Raw genomic sequence first — 22,762 nt, 5'->3', positions numbered from 1 at the left:
GCAAAGAAGAAGCCTCTCAAGAGAGTGATTAGACGTCAGGCGGAGCAAAACCCCTGAGAGAGGGCAGGGACTATGACTGATGGGGCAACCTCAGGAACAACTGGCAGATACTGGCTGAGACAAGCCCACCTGGGCACCCTCGAAGACAGGAAGAGAAGTGTCCTTCTCTGGACACCCCTCATGGACCCCTTCAAGAACAAACACGAACATGCTGGCAGCATGGACCAGAGTTCTGAAGGCTGTCGCTCTGTAGACAGAGGCTCAGGCGGGGGGAGTTTAATTGTCTTGGGATTGCAAGTGATTGCAAGTTGGGGGGAAAGATGGACAGAAGAATTGGGCCTTTCTTAGCAGTAATATGGGCTCTGCTCTGGTCAATTGTGGTGAAGAGGGAGCTGAGCCGGAAGGCAAATCTTTCAATTTACTGGTCCATCTTTTTTCCAACCTATGTTCACAAGGTCTGGGTAGTAATCGGAAGAAACAAAAACTCAGTTTACTTGCCAAAAGGGATTGGTACATGAAAATCAGTCAATCCAGGCAAACAAAAGGGGCAAGGCAAAGGAAGAAGTCAGCAAGCAGGCAATAATCCAAAAAAACCCCAGAAAACTGATAACTAGGAATGACTAAATAACGATGGAACGTAAGACACTGAGGTTCAAATACGAACTGGCACAGAGAGGAGGGTGCTGCAGCGCTGCTGCAGACGTCATCCCAGTAGACGAGTGTGTAGAAAGCCCTCTATAAGCCCCCCGTTAGCCGCCAATAACAACAACATTGCAGCTATGAACTAACAGTGCAATAGTACGCTTTCATTTATTAGCGTTTCTCTCCTCTCATGTCAGACCACTTCACTTCATGTTGTTGTTATTTTGTTCAAGTAGAGCAGCTTTAGAAGTATCTTTAGAACCTGATTTGTATTTAGACGGCTTCTGCCCAGTTGATCTCTCTGAGCTAACAACAGCAATAGTCTCTTCTAAATACATCAACTTGTATTTTAAACCCAAACACAACCAGACTTTTCAAGGAGATTTCCCCCTAACCAATACTTCCATATTGGATTTGGAATAATCTGTCTTTGTTGACAAGATATGTAGTACAGAGTTTTAAGGTTGCTTTAATCAAACCTATACACCTGTACACACATATACCTATTCACTTAATCAGGTAATTATTGACCTACATACAATCGCCCTTTTTTGTCTACAGTTCTTGAGAAAATAGTTGTAGCTCAACTTTGTGATAATTTACATAGAAATAATCTTTTTGAAGAGTTTCAGTCAGGATTCAAAGTGCATCATAGCACAGAAACAGCACTGGTGAAAGTTACAAATGATCTCCTCTTAGCCTCTGATTGCGGACTTGTTTCTGTGCTTGTCCTGTTGGATCTCAGTGCTGCATTTGATACGATCGATCACAGCATTCTGTTACAGAGACTTGAACATGTCATTGGGATTAAAGGAACTGCATTAGGCTGGTTTAAGCCATATTTATCTGTGTCACGATCCGTGAAAGCACAGGAGGCAGATGCAGGGTCGTATCAATAATATGGTTTATTTAACAATGATCACGGATAAACTCTTTGCAGAGCAAAACAATGGGCTATAAATTCCTAAGACACTGTCCTCAATATCTATGGAGAGGATAGTGTGGCTATAAAACTTATAAAAAACAAAAGCTCTCTTCACGCTAGGAGGAAAAACAAAAGTTATATAAATGTTACAATATAACCTTACTCCTCTCCGAGCACTTCAGGGAGAAATTGTTTAGTTATATAGTTGCTCTAGATGGTATTTCCTTGGCTTCTAGTTCTACATTGAGGAACCTAGGAGTTATTTTTGACCAGAATTTATCCCTCGACTCACATATAAAACAGGTTTCCAGGACTGCCTTCTTTCACCTTCGTAATATTGCTAAAATCAGGAAAATCCTGTCTCAGGGTGATGCAGAGAAACTAGTCCATGCATTTGTTACTTCAAGATTGGACTACGGTAATTCTTTATTATTGGGCTGTCCCACATATTCTCTGAAAAGCCTCCAGCTGATCCTAAATGCTGCAGCCAGAGTTCTGATGAGAACTGACAGGAGAGATCATGTTTCTCCAGTTTTAGCTTCTCTTCATTGGCTCCCTGTTAAATTCAGAATAGAATTTAAGATTCTTCTCCTCACATATAAAGCTCTTAATGACAAAACATCATATCTTAAAGATCTCATTGTTGGATATTTTCCCAACAGAGCACTTTTCTCTCAAACTGCAGGTTTACTTGTGGTTCCCAGAGTTTCTAAAAGTAGAATGGGAGGTAGAGCCTTCAGTTGTCAGGCCCCTCTCTTGTAGAACCAGCTGCCAGTTTCGGTTCAGGAGGCAGACACCCCTTCTACCTTTAAGACTAGGCTTAAAACTTTCCTTTTTGATAAAGGTTACAGTTAGGGATGGCTCAGGTGACCCTGAAACATCCCATAGTTAAGCTGCTATAGGCTTAGACTGCTGGGGGAGCTCCGATGATGCACCTCTCCTCCCTCTGCTCTCTTTACTCTTCATGTACATATGACATCATTGTTGTCATTAACTTGTGTCTCTCTTTGTCAACAAGTATCATTTGAATGGTGTTATGGCATTTCCTGTCCCTTCTTTTCTGTCTTCTCAAACCCCAGCTGGCCGAGGTGGATGGCCACCCTTCCTGAGTGTGGTTCTGCCAGAGTTTTCTTCCTATGAAAAGGGAGGGGGTTTTTTTGCTTCCACTGTCGCATCGTGCACACTCAGAATGGGAGATTGGATCAAAGTGACGTTTCAGTGCAATCTGTCGGTTTCCTTAGCTAGGTTACTTTTTTAAAAAGTGTATGAATTTGACTTATTTGGAATTTAATTCTATTTGTCTTGAATTGGATTGTCTTTGAAGTGCCCCGAGAGGACATTTGCTGTAATTTGGCGCTATCTAAATAAAATAAAATTGAATTGAATTTAAATTGAATGTGGCCTCATACAAAACTATATCCAAAACTTTTTTGATGCAGGATTATTAGACTGCTAACTGGTAAAAATATGAAAAGAAATTTAGTTCATGACTTAGCAGGTTGCATGACCATATGACATACCCTCTGTTTTGTTTATGGTTTTTATGTGATTTAGATGGAGAGAGTATTGTCACCTCTTAAGTCTAGTGGATTTTTCTTTTATTTGTTTGTGTGTGTTTGTCTGTGTGTACGTGTGTATGTGAATGCATAAAAAATAGGTGTAATTTATAACAGCATATCAAAGAAATAATTATATTCTTAGTTTGTTAAATGACACTTTCATTTATTGGATGACACAACATGGTGCCCCTCATCAGAAGAAATGCAAAGTCAAGTAAATCATATTTGATGGGCTACGCATGGAGGATTATGACAGGAAATATATATGTATCTAGGTGCTCTGTACATGCACATGCACGTTGCAATCTTTTTGCATCTTTTTGTAAAAAAACTGTTTTGTAATTATATATTAATACAGCCAATTTACCAATAAAGCTGCTCTCATTCACTTTTTTTTCTGTTTCGTAAGACTACTAAATGTGTCAGAAGTTGTGACTGAAAATCAATATAAAACATGTGAACTTTCAATCACTTATGTAAAGGTTTGATTATTTCCTACAGAAAGTTTTAAGGGGCAGACTGTCCTCAAGTTTTGCAAACACAGTGCAAATTCTGTAAATGAAATGCCTTGGACATATTTTGATCAGTAACTCAATTTATGGATGGTAGGACAAGGAAGGTAGTCCAGTTAAATGGGCCACTCAAGCTGTAACTACTGCCCTTCTCACTGTGTCCCTACAACTGCGCTTAGAATCTATTGAGTTTAAGTTTAAGGTACATATCAACATCATGGTAAAACATGGTAAAAACCACTCGTGAAGGGGGCTGGTAAGATGAAACAAGAAAAACAAGAAATGGACATTACTCTGATTTTTGGTTCAGATTTTACTTTCCACCGGTGTTGGTATGTAAATAGCTAAGATTACTAATATTATCACAGAAATTCAGGTACTTATGGAAATATCATTTGTGATGCCTTTATATGTATTTTGCTAGCTACAATATATTGTGTGTTGTTCTTGTCAATTCAGAATCCCTTATCTGATGTGTATGCATTTGGATGGTGGTAGGAAGTGGCCATAGTACCTTGATACTATGAAATAATGTCTTTGTGAATCTGTGTATTGCAAAAATACTTATTCAAGTGTTCTTTCCTCCAAATATGGCCCACTTTTCCTCTAGTGTGCCTGTAGTGTGCTAACAAAGACAATGACACTTAGAGGGTGGCAGCCATTAATCCACTTAGACTTGTTGCTTTGTGCATTTCCACGATTACAGGGTGGGTCAAATTCTATTAACCCCTTGAATTGAGATATTTTGCCTGAAGAAAGTCATGCAGATGGTGGATTGCGCTTGTATTCATACACACAAATAAGTCCTACTTTTGTAAAAAAAAACAAAACAACAACCATAAGAATAACATTGCTTTTATTTCAAGAACACCTTTGTCGTTTGGTGTGTGTGACTGAAACAACACTGTCATGTTTATTTCGCGGCTTATAATACGGTGCGGCTAATATATGTTTTTTCTTGTCACCAAAAACATTTTGCCTCTTAACATTAGACCAATAAAATTAAGGAATAGTTCACAGTGGTCCAATGAAATTGTACAATAAATCAAACACACTTACACTGCTAAATTATTGTAAATCGGTCATTTGTACTCACCGTCAACATGGAAAACAAACGAAGAAATGCATATGATCAGCTTTTAAATTAAAGGTAATCAATCTGAGATGAGATTGTGAGAGCGACAACGAGGAGACTGAAGTGAGTGACAAAGTTCTAAGGCTGAAGAAGTTGACTTTGGTGGTTTTAGTGCGTAGGAGGAAGATGAAGAAGGGGATCAATGACTTTTCCTGGTAGGCTACTGTCTTTTTTTTTTTTTTTTAACCAACCATGTAATAGGCACTGTTCGAAAAAAGCATTTACGCCATATATTAGTGCATTACCAATAGGTATTTAAGTTAAAACCATCAGTGTTACAGGCACTGTTTGGGGAAAAAAAACATTTACTCCACGTACTTGTGCGTTATCAATAAATATTTAAGTTAAAACCATCAGTGTTACAGGCACTGTTCCAAAAAAACAATTATGCCACATATTGTGCGTTACCGATAGGTATTTAAGTTAAAACCATCGGTGTTACTGGCATTGTTCGGGGGAAAAAAAGCATGTGCAGCATTTATTTTTTAATGTTACCAGATGCATTTAATCAAAAGTTTAAAAAATCCTCACGTGTAACATCTTTCTGTGTAAATATCTCAATGTGTTACAATGTGAACACCTGCGGCTTATAATACAGTGCGGCCTATACGCATACAAAATGGATCAGATACTGATTAGTTTCATCAGGTTTTATAGATAACTAAAGTTCAGTATCTCTGTCATAACAATGAAAATGGGTATCATGTTTTCTGATAATACTGCCAAAAGAAAGCATGAATCAAGAGAATGGAAAAGGTCCAAGTCTGGAACCCAGCGGAACACCACAACTAACTCTTGCAAGTGTAAAATGTACAAACAGGAATCTATCAGATAATTATGACCTAAAACAGACCAAACCAGTACCTGTTGTATAGCCAGTTGGTAAACTGATCTGACAGGTATTGATAACGGATAGAATATCCTTCCAATCCAGACATAGACGGATTACTACATGGGCAAAGTGGGCGTGGGCACAGGGCCCCAGAGCCAATAGGGGCCGTTGGCCTTCAGAGTTATTGTTTTTTTTTGTTGGTACAATTTAAAAAAATATTGGCATTAGTGTGGTTTTGAAATTGTAGTATTATTAATCAAATCATTTGAATGTTTTAGAAATACTCAAATTCATCAGTAATGTGTGATGACACATTGACTATGAAGGCTGGAAGTTAAACATACAGTGCGTTTTTTTAATGAAGAAGTGGGCACTCAGTGGATCAGCTAAAAAAAACAAAGGAAAGAAAAAGCAGCCACAGGTGACACTTTGGTGCAGCATATTCCATCCATCTCAACCTTTTTCAGCAGAAAAGTGGATGATGCTAACACTGCTAGCTCAAGTTCACCGTAGACGTTTGATGGTGACTTTGAAAATGAAGCCTTAGGTGTGCCTAGTGTGTGCCAGGCGTACAAATATGACTTCCAGCGCACCAGAAAGCGCAAGCGATTTGAGGATGACAACGCAGAGTAAGATGTGGTATTTGATGGGAAAAGCAAATTACAAATAGAAACATTTAATGTGGATATCGATAAGTTAGTCAGCTGTTTAAGCCACAGAATTGATGCGTACAAGCACCTGTATGATCTGTTTGGTGTTCTTTTCATGCGGGAAAACACATCTGACCGTGAGTTAATTGACAAAGCGAACACACTTGCCTTTGCCTATCCCACTGACTTGGACAGCAATCTTAGAAATGAACTGAATCAGTTTGGATCTTTCAGCAGATCAGACGGATAGAATGTGCTTCCATCGAAATGGCTTAAAGCAATACTTTTTTTTTTTTTAAGTATTTTTTTGGGCTTTTTCAATGCCTTTATTGATAGGACAGTGGAGAGAGACAGGAAACAGGGCAGAGAGAGAATGGGAATGACATGCAGCAAATGGCCGTCCAGTTCGGGACTCGAACGGGGGCCAACTGCATCGAGGACTAGCCTCTGTATATGGGATGTCTGCTTAACCCACTAAGCCACCGACCACCGCGGCTTAAAGCAATAATTGATTGTGGATTCCAGTCAACATTTCCTAATGTGTACATTGCTGTAAGACTATATCTGACGCTTCCTGTCACAAACTACGAGGGAGAGCAGTCATTTTCTCAAATGAACAGGATAAAGAATAAACTTTGGACAAAAATGACCCAGATACACCTTAACAGTTTGTCTCTTATGGCCATAGAGGCTGAACTGGACTTAGGAGACCTTATCAAGGACTTTTCCTCGAAGAAGGCCAGGAAATAGTTGGTGGTTTAGGTGAGTAGTTTCACTATGGTTTCATGTGGTCGCAGCTGTGGCTCTTTACTGATGTTCATTCATGTTGCCTATTACTTTCACGATTTCTTTTAGGTGGTTTCCTATATTTTAATAAAGGTATGTTTTACTCCATAATACTACAAGGCTGGCTATTTGAGCTTGCTGTCTCTCCCGTAATATGTATTTTCATAGTGTCCTGTACATGGCAGGTGCCAATCAAAACAGACCTTAAATGACAGTAATTTTGTGTGCGTGTTGCCTGGTGTTGTTATGTGCGTAATGGGAAGCACGGAATGTTTGCGTGTGTACGTAGGGGCTGGTGGTGAGTTTGTGTCCAGGGCCTGTGATCATGATAATCCATCTATGCTTCCAGTGTACTAAGTATTGGATCTAGCTGGCATGTAAATGCTTTTGAAGCCTTCATTATTGAGACTAACTCAGCAAGGTTAGTGGAAGAGTGTTTTAAGAGTCAAAATACAGTTTACACAGTTTTTTCAAAGTGAGTAACAAACACAAGGGTTGTACCAGCTGTGAATGAAATGAAAAGTCTATAAATAATTTCAGCCAAACACTTAATGAATACACTAATCAATAGTGCTATGACTCTTTGTAAACCTGGCCACAATGCTGAAAATAAACTGTAAATAAGCTATGAAGATAATCATGTTCTTTGATTTCTTCAGTGCTTTTAATACAATACAGCTGCATTATTATGTAAGAAGCTCCAGAAAATACAGGCTGATATCTCCACAAACACCTGGATTATGGACCACCTTACAAACAGACTGCAGTTGTGAGACTGAAGGATTGTGTGTCTGAGAAGGCCATCAGCAGCACAGGAGCACCACAGGGAACTGTACTCTCACTGTTTTTCTTTACTTTTCTTTACTCTGTACACCTCAGACTTAGAAAAACAAATACTCAGAAATACAATGATGACTCTATGGTGTGTCAGTGATGGACAAGAGGCTGAGTACAGGGAACTGATCAATCATTTTGTGGCATGGTATGGGAACAATCACCTCATCACCTCATTCCTTTGAGCAACACATCAACCACATCACTAGATCTGCCTTCTTTCATCTCAAAAACATAGCATGCCTACTTTTTCACTGTGAGGATGGTGTTCTTGGGGTGATGGGATGTGTTGGGTTAGCGCCAGACATAGTGTTTTCCTTGGTGGCCAAAAAGTTAAATTTTAGTCCCAGCTGACCAGAGCACCTTCCTCCATACATTTGGTGAGTCACCCACATGCGTTTTGGCAAATTCAAAACTTGCTTCTTATTTTTAACACTAAATAATGGCCTTTTTTTAGCCACTCTTCTATGAAGCCCAGTTCTATGGAGTGTTCCACTTATTGTGGTCCTAAGAACAGATACTCCAGTCTCTGCTGTGGAACTCTGCAACTCCTTCAGGGTTACCTTTGGTCTCCTTGCTGCCTCTCTGATTAATGCACTCCGTGCCCGCTCTGTAAAATTTATTGGGCAGCCCTCTCTTGGCAGGTTTGTTGTAGTACTATGTTCTTTCCATTTGAAGAGGATGGATTTGATGGTGCATCATCAGAGATTTTGATATTTCTTAAATCACCCAACCCTGACTTGTACTTCTCAACAACTTTGTCCCTGACCTGTTTGGAGAACTCATTGGTCTTCATGGTGTGATGCCTCCTGCTTAGTGGCGTTGTAGCCTCTGGGGCCTTTCAGAAAAGATGTGTTCATACTGACAGATCATGTGACACATGTGGTGCACACAAGTGGACTTCATTTCACTAATTATGTGACTTTTGAGGGTAATTGGTTGCTCCTGAACTTTTTAGGTCCTTCATAGCAAAGGGTGTGGAAATATGCAAAAAATAAATTTTGTTATTCTTTAATATATATTTTTCTCATTTTTTTAGACTACTTTGTGCAGATTCATCACATAAAATAAGAGTTGAAAACATTTAAATTACAGATTGGAATGTAAAAAAATTGGTAAAAAGCCAAGGGGAGTGAATACTTTTATAAAGCACTGTATGTGTGCGACTCACAGACTCTGTCGTAGCTCTGCTGTATCTTTCGATGTGCCCAGTGACTGAAGATTTTTCTCTAGAGTGACAACTGGAGGAACAAAAAGATTATTACAAATATGGTATAATTTGGACACTCAAGCACTCATATACTTTTAAAGCTAAATCCCATTGACTTTATCATCTTATGAGTCATGATCATACAAAACTTTTATTTCAGTATTACTCTCGCTGCAAATCGATGCAAATCCTAACTCATTGTTTGAAGAAATGCTCACTTCACACATTTTTAAATCCCGAAAATAAATAATCCTAATATCAACATAATCATAATGTAATATAGAAAAGACAAAATGTTCAGATGTTTTGCTCAGATTTACGAGTTGGAATCAAAATCCTAAAGTGAAGCTCTAAAGCAAATGTTGTGAATCTTAATCATGTTGAAGCATTATCTAAGTAACTCTGAGCATAAAAAATTAAATCAATATTTACAAGGCCTTGGAGAATTATAGCTAACCAAATTCTGCCCACCATTTAAATTCAACACAATTTTGAATCTTGACACAAACACAATTTTACTGAACTAAATGTAAACCCTCCACTAACGATAACCTCAAACCCTAAGTCTTGAAACTAATATTAGCCCCAATTTCAACCCAATAGTACGTCACATTTGGCTCTACAAGCTTACATCGTATTGAAAGCTCAGCTTTACTGCTGAATTTACATTCTCTTAACTAAATTTACAGTTAATATTCTTAACCTTAAACTCAACCATAAAGACCAAACTAATTTGGTCCAGAAAAGAAACCTAAACCAGAATTTAGAATTTAGACAATGTGAACCTCATTCTGATCCTAATACAAACCTTTTAAAATAAGATAAAAGTTTCACATCATATTTGAGATGCAATCTTGCAATCTTTACTCCATAGTCTAATTCCCACTCCAAGCTGAACTGTTTATCCCTACACCCAGCTTCTTAGATATCAGTAAAGAAAATGTGAACAGACAAACATTCATGCACACTCTGGTTAAGTGATGAGTAGTCATTTTACCATTAGAGTTGATCTGGAAGATATTGGAGGAAGTCTCCTGAAACACATCTTGCAGTTCTGAGCGGCTGACCTGTGTGGCTTTGGAGAAGACACAATGAAAGCAAACACTTTTTAGCACAGTGAACATGACCCTGCAGCAGACCACACTCTGAACATCCATCCATCTTCTATACCGTCAATCCGTTAATCGGGTAGCGGGTGAGCTGGAGCCTATCCCAGCAGTCATCAGGCGAAAGGCCGGGTACACCCTGGACAGGTCGCCAGTCCATCACAGGGCCACATAGAGACAAACAACCATGCACGCTCGCACTCACTCCTAAGGACAATTTAGGAGTCACCAATTAACCTGACATGTTAATGTGTTTGGATGGTGGGAGGAAGCCGGAGTACCCGGAGAGAACCCATGCACACACGGGGAGAACATGCAGACTCCACACAGAAAGAGCACCACCGTGCAGCCTCACTGTGAACATATTCATGATAAAAAAAGTTCTTTGTCCCATCTGAACAGCTGGTGTTTTTCATTACTGTGCTTTGCTGTTGGATAATTGATAGATACCAAAGATGTTGTTTCAGTTTTTTTTTTGCGTCTCATGTTTTTTTTTCATGTTTACTTTTTCTTCTTCATCCACAGCATTCATTGTCTCACCTGGAACACTGCGTTAGTATAAAAGACATTGCACTGGATTGGTTCAGGTCTTGTTTGTCTGACAGAAGCTTTGCTATCAGCCTCTGTAACTTCTTCAGCCACCCTTTCTAATGGGGTGCCCCAGGTTTCTGTACTTCTTACATCATTATTTTTTCCCTATACATGCTTCCCTAATTTCCATTCTTTGGAAATATGTTATCTCCTTTGATAGTAATGCTGATGAACCTCGTATTTCCTTGTATTTTGAACGTCACAGCTCTGTTTCAGTAAAACTGATTGTCTAAAAAATAAAAGCCTGGATGGCCTTGAACTTGTATTTTAATGAAAATGATCGTTTTTTAAATCTCTTTTCTGCTGTTGCTCCATCTTCTCTTGTGGTCCCAAAATGGAGGCTCAACAGAAGACCAACATTATCATCTAACTCCAGGCTTTGTCTGTCTTCCATCTTGTCACGTTTCACTTTAATGCAGCATCAGAGACAAACCACCAAACTTCTTAAAATTTTACTTACACCAAACTTTCCTAATTATTGTACACTAACAAAGTTGTGTCAACCTTTTATTTGATCTCCTTATTGAAATATATATATCTCCATTTATCAATTTCCTCATATCTATTATGAAATTTGTGAGCCCCTCCCCCAACACAAACACACACAATAAGAAGGCCCTAGTATGTGTGACATTTTTCCCTCTCTTCAGTGTTTTTGTGTGCTTTTTGTGCATACTTGCAAACTTACAAAACTCAAACTCTGTGCCAAAGGGTTTTATTTTTGCTGCTTCAGGCTTTTCTTCTGTTACTTATCCATGTCACCAGCTAAGCATTTGCATAATGCTACCTAATATCTTGCATGTCAAACCCTCACACAAAGAAAGAGTGGCTGTCTTGCTGTGGGGCATTATTTCCTCTCTACAGTTGCACTCTATTTCTGAAATGTCTCAACTGTGAGCAAAACACAGCAAATGTCATGTTACCAGCTGCAAAACACAACATGAGAAAATTTTTGCGCATTAGAAAATTAAGACTGAAGGGATTGTTTTTATATTTAACAGCATTGTCTCCACAACAAATGTAAAATCCTCGCCGTTAGCACTTTGCGGGACTAATGTTAGGAGAGGCTTTGATTGTATGCCCACCGGCCAGGACTTTAAATTGAAACTGTAATGCTAGGGAACAATTAAGACAAATTTTTAACCCCATTGCATTTTCACCTTCCTGTAACTCTCCTAGTGATTTGCTGCACCAAATACAAGGGCACTCTGCTGAAGCAGCATGAATGCCAGAATGACCCAGCGTATGATTGTTCTTGAGCACTGCAAACAGTTACACAGAGAGCATGTTCCCAGCCCAACATCAATTAGGGGTGGGCGATATGACGATATCAAATCGTGAAGGATTGCAACATGAAGACGATCTGTCAAACTGCAGAAATTGTGGGATTGTCTAGGGCACATTCTATAAATTGCAGTTCTATGCTGATGCACCGACGCACCAGACATATTACGTCGTCAACCTGACCGACCAATCACAGCGAATCACGGGCAGTGACGCGCTTTATGTTTCTGTTTATGCATTTAGCAGACGCTTTTATCCAAAGCGACTCACAAATGAAGATATAAAAAGCTAACAATAAACTACATAGAAGGAACCCAGGAGTCCGACTCTGTCAGAGGTGATAGAGTAGAGATAGAGTGCAGGCATAGAGGAAAGTACAGAAAGATAAAATGCAGACATAGAGAGGCTAGGGAAGTACAGGGTAAGTGCAAGGATATGTCTGAAGAGCTGGGTTTTCTAGACTTTCCTGAAGAAAGACAGGGATGCCCCTGTTCTGGTAGCACTCGGTAGGTCATTGCATCATCGTGGGAAGACACATGAAAAGAGTTTGGATTGTCTTAGGCGTGGTGTAGGAGCTGCTAGACGACAAGCCTGCGACTAACGGAGGGACCGAGTTGTGACATAAGCCTTTGCAAGAGCATTCAAGTAGATAGGAGCCGTTCCATTAAGCACTTTGTAGCTAACATCAGGGACTTGAATTTGATGCGGGCGGCTAAGGGGAGCCAGTGGAGTTCAATGAACAGAGGGGTGACGTGTGCTCTTTTAGGCTGATTGAAGACCAGATGCGCCGCCGCGTTTGTTTGTGTGTGTAGCAGTAGCCGCATAGGGAGCCATGGCTGAAAGCCAAATAGGAGTTGGTCGCTAAAAAAAATTCTACCTCCATTATATGGAATTGGTTTGGCTTTTCTTCTGCACTTTTTATTCTTGGCTGGGCAGGGATGTGTTTTACCATGTTGTCCGTTACAACGGGAACAGGTAGGATGTTGTTTTGACTCACTGTGTTCCTGTTTTTCTGCCATTGTCCATCATTGCTGCTCCTTCTGCCATGGAACTGCCACCTCCCCTGTCTCATGGCATCCACTGCACACTCTGAGCGCAGGCTCACATTCTGTTGCTTGATTTGTTCGCTCTGGCACGCTATTTGAATAGCTCTTTCAAGAGAGAGTTCTGGCTCGAGCTGTAACTTCTGTGATACATCGTTGTCAGATATGCCAACAACTATTCTGTCTCTGAGTTGCTCATCTTTAGTGTGCCCAAACTCACAGTACTGTGCCAGTTTGTATAAACTCCTCACAAAAGCCTAAACTGACTCACCGGGCTTTTGTGCTCTCTTGTGAAAATGTGCTCTTTCATGGATCACATTTCTCTTGCGCACAAAATGGTCGCAGAATGTAGCTATCACCGCGTTGTAGTCCAACTCCGATCTGCCTCTCTCCTCCTCGCCGTCGACCTCTCCATCGTTATCGTACACAAAGGAATCGTAAATCGCTTCCGCCTCTCTCCCCATGGCATAGAGAAGTGTGTTTACTTGAACTTCCCCGCTATCTCTGTCCAACTTCGACGTCACCCGAAAAGCAGTCGAAGCGTCGGCGCCACATTGGCCATTCCGCTGGGCAAGTGAAGTCAAACGATTCCGGAGGTCCGAGCTTCGCCATGCCTTACTTTATGAGCATGAAGTTAGCCACTTGTGACTCCATGTCATGTGTCGATGTTTAAAAGAGGAGGAAACAAGTTGTCTTGCTGAGAATGAGCTGGTTTATTAACTGACTTTTAGTAGCTACCGCTAAACGAGCATAACCAGGCACGTACACATAACATACTACGTAAATGCCTGTTGATGATGTCACGGTGGCTGCGACTCCGGCAACTTGTAGTTTTATCACAACAGGCATTTTCCAAACAATCTGCATTTATAATGGTCGATATGTTAATATTTAAAAAAACTGACGAAACACCCTTCAACCATGTTATGAGTGTTGCTATTGCATAGTCACAAACCCTACAAACAGCTGATCCAGCCAGAGTCGGGCACAGCGAGCGAGTTATCATCAGTGAAGTGTGTTCATGGTAAGTTGGTAACTGTCACAAGACATACATTACTTGAATAACAATTAAAAGAACATCCCCATAAGTTCTCTAAACTCAAATAAGCATGACAGAATTCATGACTACCATATCCAGTTTTGCTGCTGTTACGTGTCAGCCGAGAGTGAAACTAATTTAGCTCGTATGTTGTTGTTAGTTGACTGACTGTCGGTTTAACTCTTAACAATGTGACTGAAGATGTATTTCTTTAATAGCGTGATAGTTATAGCAATGAGATGTATCAGCTCTCCCCGACCCGTTCTTTGGAAAAACTATGTTTTACAATCATTTACAGCAGCATGTGATGTTATCCATTGCTAAATTATGGCTTATCATAGACAAACCACAAAGCTAGCTAATGCCATGACTATCAGTGGTTGACCGCTAACATTAATGAGCTTGGAAACCACGACAGACTTATTCTGCCTAAATAAAGTAATGATTACTGTATTTATAACTAGAATATATGTAGTTACAGACATTGTGAAACGTAAGTTAGGCATCCGAGGAGTGAACATTTAGACATAGAGAAAAAGTATCAAACAGCTTGTGCATAAAAGTTAGGGCGGGTTGTTGAGCGTGCGAGCTGGGCCGGGCAGCATGGCTCCAGCAGGAGGGGAGCAGCGATGGATTTAGGTTCGAGGAGGGGTGCTGAAGGGTGGGTTGCTGTGTGTGTGCGCTGGGCATGGGAGCCTAGCTCACAGCTGGAGTACTTGTGATATGGATTGGACATAGAGCCAAATATTTAAAAAAAAAAAGACCACTATAGTACCAGGGGCACGAGCTCAGACGGGAAATGGGGACCTTGGGCCGAGTGGGGCAAAGGCCCCTTCTCCCGTCCGATGAACTTTTTAGCATACAACGAAACTACCTCCCGCCCGATATCAGAATGCAAGTTTTAGAGAGCCCAGAGTAGTACCAGTGGCAGGATTTTAGCTGAGACTAAGTCCACAGCCTGGCTCCTGGAAGAGGGGAGCAGCAGTGAATGCACGATGAGTGTTGCTGAAGGGCGGGTGGCTGTGGGTGAGCTGATATTCTTCTGTTCTGTTGTGACAATAAAAAAAGTTTATTTTTAAACTGCATTATGCTATTATTTTAGTGAGGACTCATAAATAACTACATTTAACTAATGTTAGGAAAATCTGTGTATGTTTTGTTAAGTGTTTCTGGAATTTTGTTTTTAAAATATATATATCGGAATATTGGATTTTTTAAATCCCCAAATATTTGTATGAGTATCGGCCTTAAAAATCCCTTGTTGGTCGGGCTCTAATTCCCATGCTAAGGACTTAGCATTCAGTGTTGGATACCTAACACCTTCATGTTTCCCCTACCTGTCTGCTCACCCTGTCGCTGACTCAAAACCACAGTCAACATCATCCCCATCCACTCTGGATTCCCACCTGGACCTAGTAAGAACTGATCATTACCTTTGTCTGGACAAATCACTTCCTCTCTCACAGTTCCATGTTTACCCGGATCTTCCCTCTAGCTTCCAACACCACGCACCTGTAAATAAACTCTGTTCTAACTCTAAATCTCCCAATGTTCTGCATCTGCTCTTGGGTCCTTTTTTTTTAGTCGGCTTGGCATCTTGATCACATAGAAAAGGAGCTGTTAGCAGTCATCTTTGCATGCTCCAAATTTTACGATTACATCTATGGAAAGCAGATCCAGAGTTGAACTATTCACCAGCCATTAGTCACAATACTTAATGAGCCCATACATTCAGCTCCAACCAGACTGGAATACATGATGCTGAGGCTGCAAAAACACAACTTCAAGGCTGTGTACAGAAAAGGCTCTCAGATGTATATCATTGATACTCTGTAACATGCCCCCAGGACAACAACTGAGCAGCACAATGCAAATGACAATGAGATTATGTCTGTCTAGCATATCTCTTCCTCCAAACTGACTGAATTGTGGGAACATACTGCTATACATACATATCAAAAACTTAACAAAGATAGGTTTTAACCATCTTAAGAGTATAGCCAGAGTCCACCCATTTCTCTCTCAGACCAGCACGGAGGTGCTGATGCATGCTTTTATCTCTTGCCATTTAGATTACTGTAATGCCCTGCTCTCTGGTCTTCCAAAAAAGAGTATTTCTAATATTCAGCTACTCCAGATTTCAGCCGCACGAGTGCTGACAAGGACCAGAGGGCGGGAGCACATTACACCAGTTTTAAAATGGCTCCATTGGCTCCCCGTATGTTTCAGGATAAATTTTATTTTATTATTTATTTTATTCATTATTATCTTATTATTTTCTTTTATTTGATTTTATTGATTTTCTTTATTCCTTTTAATCAAACTTTTTATCATATTTAATTTTTGTTTTATATTATTTTAATTATATGTTTTAAACTTCATGTTTTAGTAACTTCATGTTGTAGTTATGTTTTAACTAAATGAGCTGAAAAGCATTTGATCTTATTTTACTGTTTTAGTCTTTCAGTTTTTAGCTCCAGTGTTTCCTCATGGGGGGCCTAGCTGCTTTTGGTCCACTAACGGGGGTGCTGTTCTGTGGACTGCTCTGGCCCAGGTGGCTGGAGGACTCTGCACCTTGGTGTGGGGCCTCTTGTCTGCCCGGGTCGGGGCTGTCTATGTGGCGGCACTCCCTGTGGTCGTGGGCCAGGAGCCCTCTCAGTGTGGTTGGCCCCCCAAGGTAGCTTTTTTCCTTGTCTTAGGTCTGGGTGCCCCGGTTATGTCTCTCTCTGATAGGTGCAGTGGGTCTGAGCTTGTGAGTTTGTGTGTGCGTGTGTGAGTGTGTGTGTGTGTGCGTGTGGGTGTGTGTGTGTGTGTGTGTCTGTCTGTCTGTGTGTGTGTGTGTGTGTGTGTGTGTGTGTGTGTGTGTGTGTGTGTGTGTGTGTGTGTGTGTGTGTGCGTGTGCGTGTGTGTGTGTCTCTGTTTGTCTCTGTGTCTCTCTCGGTATCTATGGGGCTGGGTGGGTTGGTATGTTCTATCATTGTTGTTTTTAGCCTCTGTGTGGCACTCTGTGTTACTTTTAAAAAATATCATGAGGTTATACTGTAAGAAAAGAAGTACTCTGGGTAAAAATGTTTTACGATGTAGGAAGATTAAGGGGCATCTACCTTCTATATGAACCTTGATCAACTTAACAAAGAAGATGTACTCTGCAACTATTTTATTCTCAAAGGTTCTGCAAGTGTCGATCCAACAAGGTTTGCCTAATACTTTTGACATTGGCAGCTGGTTCTTTGTAGGTATATTTAGCTTTGACCTCCAAAGTTCACTCTTGAACCTTCATTTAGCAATAAATTGGGGGAGTAACTCTACATACATCTGCAAACATGTAAAAAGTCTTGATAATGCTAGTACAAGCTCTAGCTTGCCTGCCTCTCACATTGCCATGTCAACAAAGAGGAGATTGACACATATTCTGATCTCAAACCAAGGGGATGTCAGTGCTCAGGCTGACATTGCAGCCACACAACACGCAAATTGTCAAATAGTCTCTTTTTTTAAAATATTATTTTACAGTGGTCAAGGACATGTGGACAATGAGCACAAACATGAAGAAAAATCTGTATTTGTTTCTGTGATTCACCTGAGACTCATGGTCCTGCTCATGCTCAAAAGTTTGCTTTCCACCAAATGTTGGTTTGTCAGTATATCCATGCAATACTGTATTTGACCAAAGACTAAGTCTTGTCTTTTGTTAAAGATTTCAAGCTCAGCTTATTGAGTCTTCATTCTGTCTGGGCACCTTGGTACCCACCTGTATGCACGCTCCATTGCTCAACCAATTTTGCTCACAACAGAACCTTGTTGCCTCAGTCAAACATCTTAGATCTCTGTAAGATAATTACTTTCAGCCTCACACACATTTATTCTACACAAGATAAGGAGTAAGTACTTTGTGTTTGTTTGTTTTTGCCACAAGAGAGACTCAGTATCTCTCTATAGTAATCATTCAGAACTTCCCAAGATATCAGCAAACTTTCCCCTTGGACTGTTGTTTAATTATACAGAATAAACTTGTTAAACTGCTGTATTATCATCTGCTTAAGGTTCTGTTTTAACCAAAATATGGACGGACGGATAGATTATCATCTCTACCTAGCACTGAAATGCAGTCTTGAGGGAGAGCACTTTTTTGTCTCAGACAACAAAAGCCTATTTTGCAACAGATGCATGGCATCACATTAGATATTTTTATTGTACCCAAACCATGAAAACTGGGAAAACCTTATATATAGTCTTATATTCTGGACTTTTTATCTTCAGTTGGCTATGGTTCTGAGCCTGATGTTACTTCCAGTGCTCAGCCATGTTGATTGTTTCCATATTACCAGGGACAGGAAAGGCCTCTGCTCATCAGATCTTGGCTAGCTTTGCATGGACCATTGCATGGATTAGAGACATGTATAACTATCAGCACAGCGTGTTTATGAATGAAACAAAAAACTATCAATCAAACAACTCTTCATTTTGAGTGTCTGGTAACATGTGTTGCTCTTGGAGAGTAACCTACAGTACAGGTCACAGTTTCAACAACACACACATTATCTTGTTTATATTTTATGTTCATGCATTTGGCAGATGCTTTTATCCAAAGCAATTTACAGGTAGGCAGATAAAGTAAGGGGTCTCCCCTACGGGAGGCAGTACCTTTCATGCAGGGGAGTTGAACCCTGGTCTCCCACACAAAAGGTGGCAATCATACCACTATACTGTCCACTCCCATATTAGCCTAAAGATCTCTGTGGCAGAGCTCGTCAGAGGTGAAGATGCACCTCTTCTCTGCCTTTTAATGGTTCTGACCTTGGTATTCTTCTGTTAAGACTGTTTGGGAGGGAAAGAGAGGACACAGACAGAAAAAGACAATATGACAAAATTTAAAGACAAAATGGAGGAATAAAATAAAACAAAAAAAATGCTCCCTGATTATTAGGAGCAAAAGTGTTACCAAGAAGAAAAGTTAGTACTACACCACAGATTTTTGGTCCCATATTAAATGAAATGACTTGCATTCTGGAGCAGCTGGGCATGTGTCCTCAGGTGACATACTGTAGTGTCCTTGGAGATGACGCTGAACCCCACTTTGAGTCCGATTTGTTCATCTGTGAGTGTGTGTATGACAGAGAATAGGCAGTGTGTGTAGCCTGTATACCACCTGTACATTCTTACAGGTAACCTCCTGACTGTATGGACGAAGAAGTGAATTTGGCTTGTAATGTAATGTAATGTAAAGTGGTCAACAGGACTAGAGCAGGGTTATATGAATGCAGCCCATTGATTATTTGTCAATTTTTTTAACTTCCAAAAATACAACCAAATAAAAAGTAAGCAAATAAAATCATAGGGCAAACTTAAATGGATTCAGCAGCTTAACTAGGTTATTTAATCCGAGAACACTAACAATACTCTCCCAAAAAAACAACAAATACAACAACAATGCATGTTGTGGCACATGGCAATACAATGAAGGACTCATAAAAAATAAATAATAATGTTCTTTGGTCCACCTATTCCTGGAACATGTGCATGGCATGGGTGAAACCCCCCCCCATGTTAGTGATTTAGAGTTAAAGTAAAACTCCTGAAACAAGGGTATGTACAAACCACAGGAATTCATAAAAGATTCACCTTGACTTCACTGAGAGGAAGCACATCATCATAAACCCATCCCCCAAAACGCACACACACATACTGCTGTGTGGGATCATCCCCACATGCAGCTGTCTGGAGGCATTCTGCTCTGTTTGGTGTGCTATCATGTCCTTTGCAGGCTGAACGTGCAGAAAATGCAGACCAACATTCAATGATTATCACAAAAAGCTTAGCTGTTCAGACTATACAATTTGACTACATATTACTGTTTCTTTGATGAAAGCTTCCTTGTAATTTTCCCTCACTTTTCTCCTCAGTGGGGGACAGACCATTTGCAGACATTGCAAGGAAAGGTTTGCAAAGGTATTCAACGGGAAACAACCGAACTGAAAAAGCTTAGATATTCAGAAAGGCAACACTTACGAGATTCAAACCCAGTAAGCTCTGTGTTAATCTGATGTTAAAACGACTTGATTTTCCTCTCAATGCAAACTCAAGTACTGACTTAATGTTAAGAAAGCAAGAAATTATCAAACACCAACATATTGATCAAGAGAAATACATATTAAGCTATGATAATAACGATAAAAAAACATTTGATCCCGACAAGGTTTTAAAATGAGGTAAATACAACCAAAGATTAACAAAAACGCATGGTATTATGTTGCCATGTGTCATAAAATAAGAGGAAATCTAAGCCAAACTGTGGAGGCAGTGTGTGGAATGTCCACTCAATGATTTATCAGCTTGTAGAACCACCGTAGGAGATCATTTGGTCAATAAAGTGATTGTTTTCTGCATCATCAATGTTACCAGTCAGCATGTTTGTGTGACACTACATAAAAAACAAATAATTATGTTAGTGCGACCAAAACTGGTCATGTAAATTGCATGTAAACACGTTGGTCCAACTAAATTCATACAAAATCAAGACGGGACTAATACACCCAGATAATGTGGCTGGGGTGTGAATCACTGGATGTTTTCACTCAACTAGACTGATATGAGCCTCTTTACATGGTGCACAGCTTTTTGCATCTTAAAAAAAATGAATTTCCAATAGAGCTGGAACTGAAAATCAGCCCATTAAGATTGTGTCAACTTACTTTCCAGAAGGTCGCTCTGCTCTAATAAAATCCTGATTTTATAACTGCAGCCTCATCTGACAGAATCACCATTCAAGTAACGTAAAGACGTTGTACAGTAAATTAAACTGTACTTCCCTGTACCATGATCTCCCACAGAGGAAGTTAGAAGCAGCAGATTGTCTTAAATGTTTTCTGACACAGTTCACAGTGTCACAGTGTCTGACATACACCAAGTCGTGTATAAAAAAAAACATTTTATGTATTTAGCAGACACTTTTATCCAAATCAACTGACACTGGTAGGCAGTTAGGGTAAGGGGGTCTTGTCTGAGGACCCTTACTGGAGGTAATACTCATCATGCAGAGGATTTGAACCTATATCAACCACATGAAAGGTGGTAATCTTACCACTACATCATCCAGTCCCAATGTTGACTTTCTCCCATTAGTGTGAAGGAATCCTGAGCAACTCCTCTTTTAAACATTACATTTGTGGGTATTGTAGTTTGTGTTCATTGGTTTCTGCACAGCTCTCTTAAGGTCCCACCACAGCATTTCAGTCAGGCTGAGGTCTGGACTCTGACTGGACCATTGCAACACCTTGATTCTTTTCTTTTTCACACATTCTGCTGTAGATCTGCTGCTGTGTTTGGGATCATTGTCCTGTTGATGAGCCAGTTTCAGCCCAGCTTTAGCTGTGGGACAGATGGCCTCACATTTGACTCTAGAATACTTTGGTATCCAGAGGAGTTCATGGTGGAATCAATGACTGCAAGGTGCCCAGGTCCTGTGGCTGCAGAACAAGCCCAGATCATCAGCCCTCCACCACCGTGCTTGACAGCTGGTATGAGGTGTTTGTGCTGATATGCTGTGTTTGGTTTCCTCCAAACGTGCTGCTGTGCATTATGACCAAACATCTCCACTTTGGTCTGGTCTGTCCAAAGGACATTGTTCCAGAAGTCTTGTGCTTTGTTCAGATGCAGCTTTGCAAACCTAAGCTGTGCTGCCATGTTCTTTTTAGAGAGAAGAGGCTTTCTCCTGCAGCCCTTCCAAACAAGCCATCCTTGTTCAGTCTTTTTCTAACTGTGCTGTCATGAACTTTAACCTTTAACATGCTAACTGAGGCCTGTAGAGTCTGAGATGTAGCTCTTGCCTTTTTCACCTTGGGGTGAACTTGCTGGGACGTCCACTCCTGGGAAGATTGACAGCTGTCCTGAATGTTTTCCACTTGTGACTAATCTTTCTCTCTGTAGAATGATGGACTCCAAATGGCCTTATAACCCTTCCCAGGTTGATGAGCAGCAACAATTACTTCTCATTGTTGATGTCTTTCCTCCTTGGTGTCATGTTAACACACACCTGAATGCTGCAGAGCAGTGTCATAAGTTTTTCTTTTCTAGAGGTGCTCAATTACTCCTGTGGACACAGTAACACATTGTTTCTGTTTTTGGCTTAGTTTTGCTGACCAAATTATCTAATAGTGTAATGTGCCATTTTTTGTTGTACACCTGGGGCTGAATATTATTCAGAAAGTGTTACTATTTCCTGTAAATAAATGAATAGATAAATAATATCAACAGCAGCTCAAAAGCAGAAGGGTGACTTTCACTTTTTATTTGTTAATTTTGTTATGTGTTAAATTTTTTTAGGTCTTGTCTTAGTTGCATAAAAAGAATATTTTTTTTATTTGTTTGTTTACTACTGAACCCATCACCAGTAATTTGGATTATTGATAGGTCTCATTCACGTGATATAATACTTCTGTAAAAATATCAAGTATATAAAATAGAAATAAAATTTCTGTTACAACAGCAAACTGTCCTTGTGTAGGCAAAATCCGGCTCAGTTTGAAATATTAGTCAGAGAACAGATGGATTTCTAAGTTTATCTGCACCTGATATGACGGGGGAAGGATTCTTGGTTTGACAAGGTCTGTAGCCG

The 22,762-nt window shown here is 40.1% G+C and overlaps 1 protein-coding gene across 1 annotated transcript in view; it reads right to left on the bottom strand.

The window, feature by feature from the left end:
- tsnare1 (T-SNARE Domain Containing 1) overlaps positions 1–22,762 on the bottom strand; it is a 275,364-nt gene that overhangs the window by 188,454 nt on the left and 64,148 nt on the right. The window contains exons 9-10 of the mRNA XM_072395073.1: positions 10,083–10,160; positions 9,047–9,116 (exon numbers count right to left, since the gene is read on the bottom strand). Coding sequence (XP_072251174.1) covers positions 9,047–9,116; positions 10,083–10,160 — 148 coding nt within the window. The remainder of the gene's footprint in view (positions 1–9,046; positions 9,117–10,082; positions 10,161–22,762) is intronic.

This window comes from Leuresthes tenuis, unplaced genomic scaffold (genome assembly GCF_036924035.1).
Source record: "Leuresthes tenuis unplaced genomic scaffold, fLeuTen1.0.hap1 SCAF_10, whole genome shotgun sequence".
Taxonomy (NCBI): Eukaryota; Metazoa; Chordata; class Actinopteri; order Atheriniformes; family Atherinopsidae; genus Leuresthes; species Leuresthes tenuis.
The sequence above is the reverse complement of the archived record's forward strand: the minus strand, read 5'-3'. Positions and strand labels throughout refer to the sequence as shown.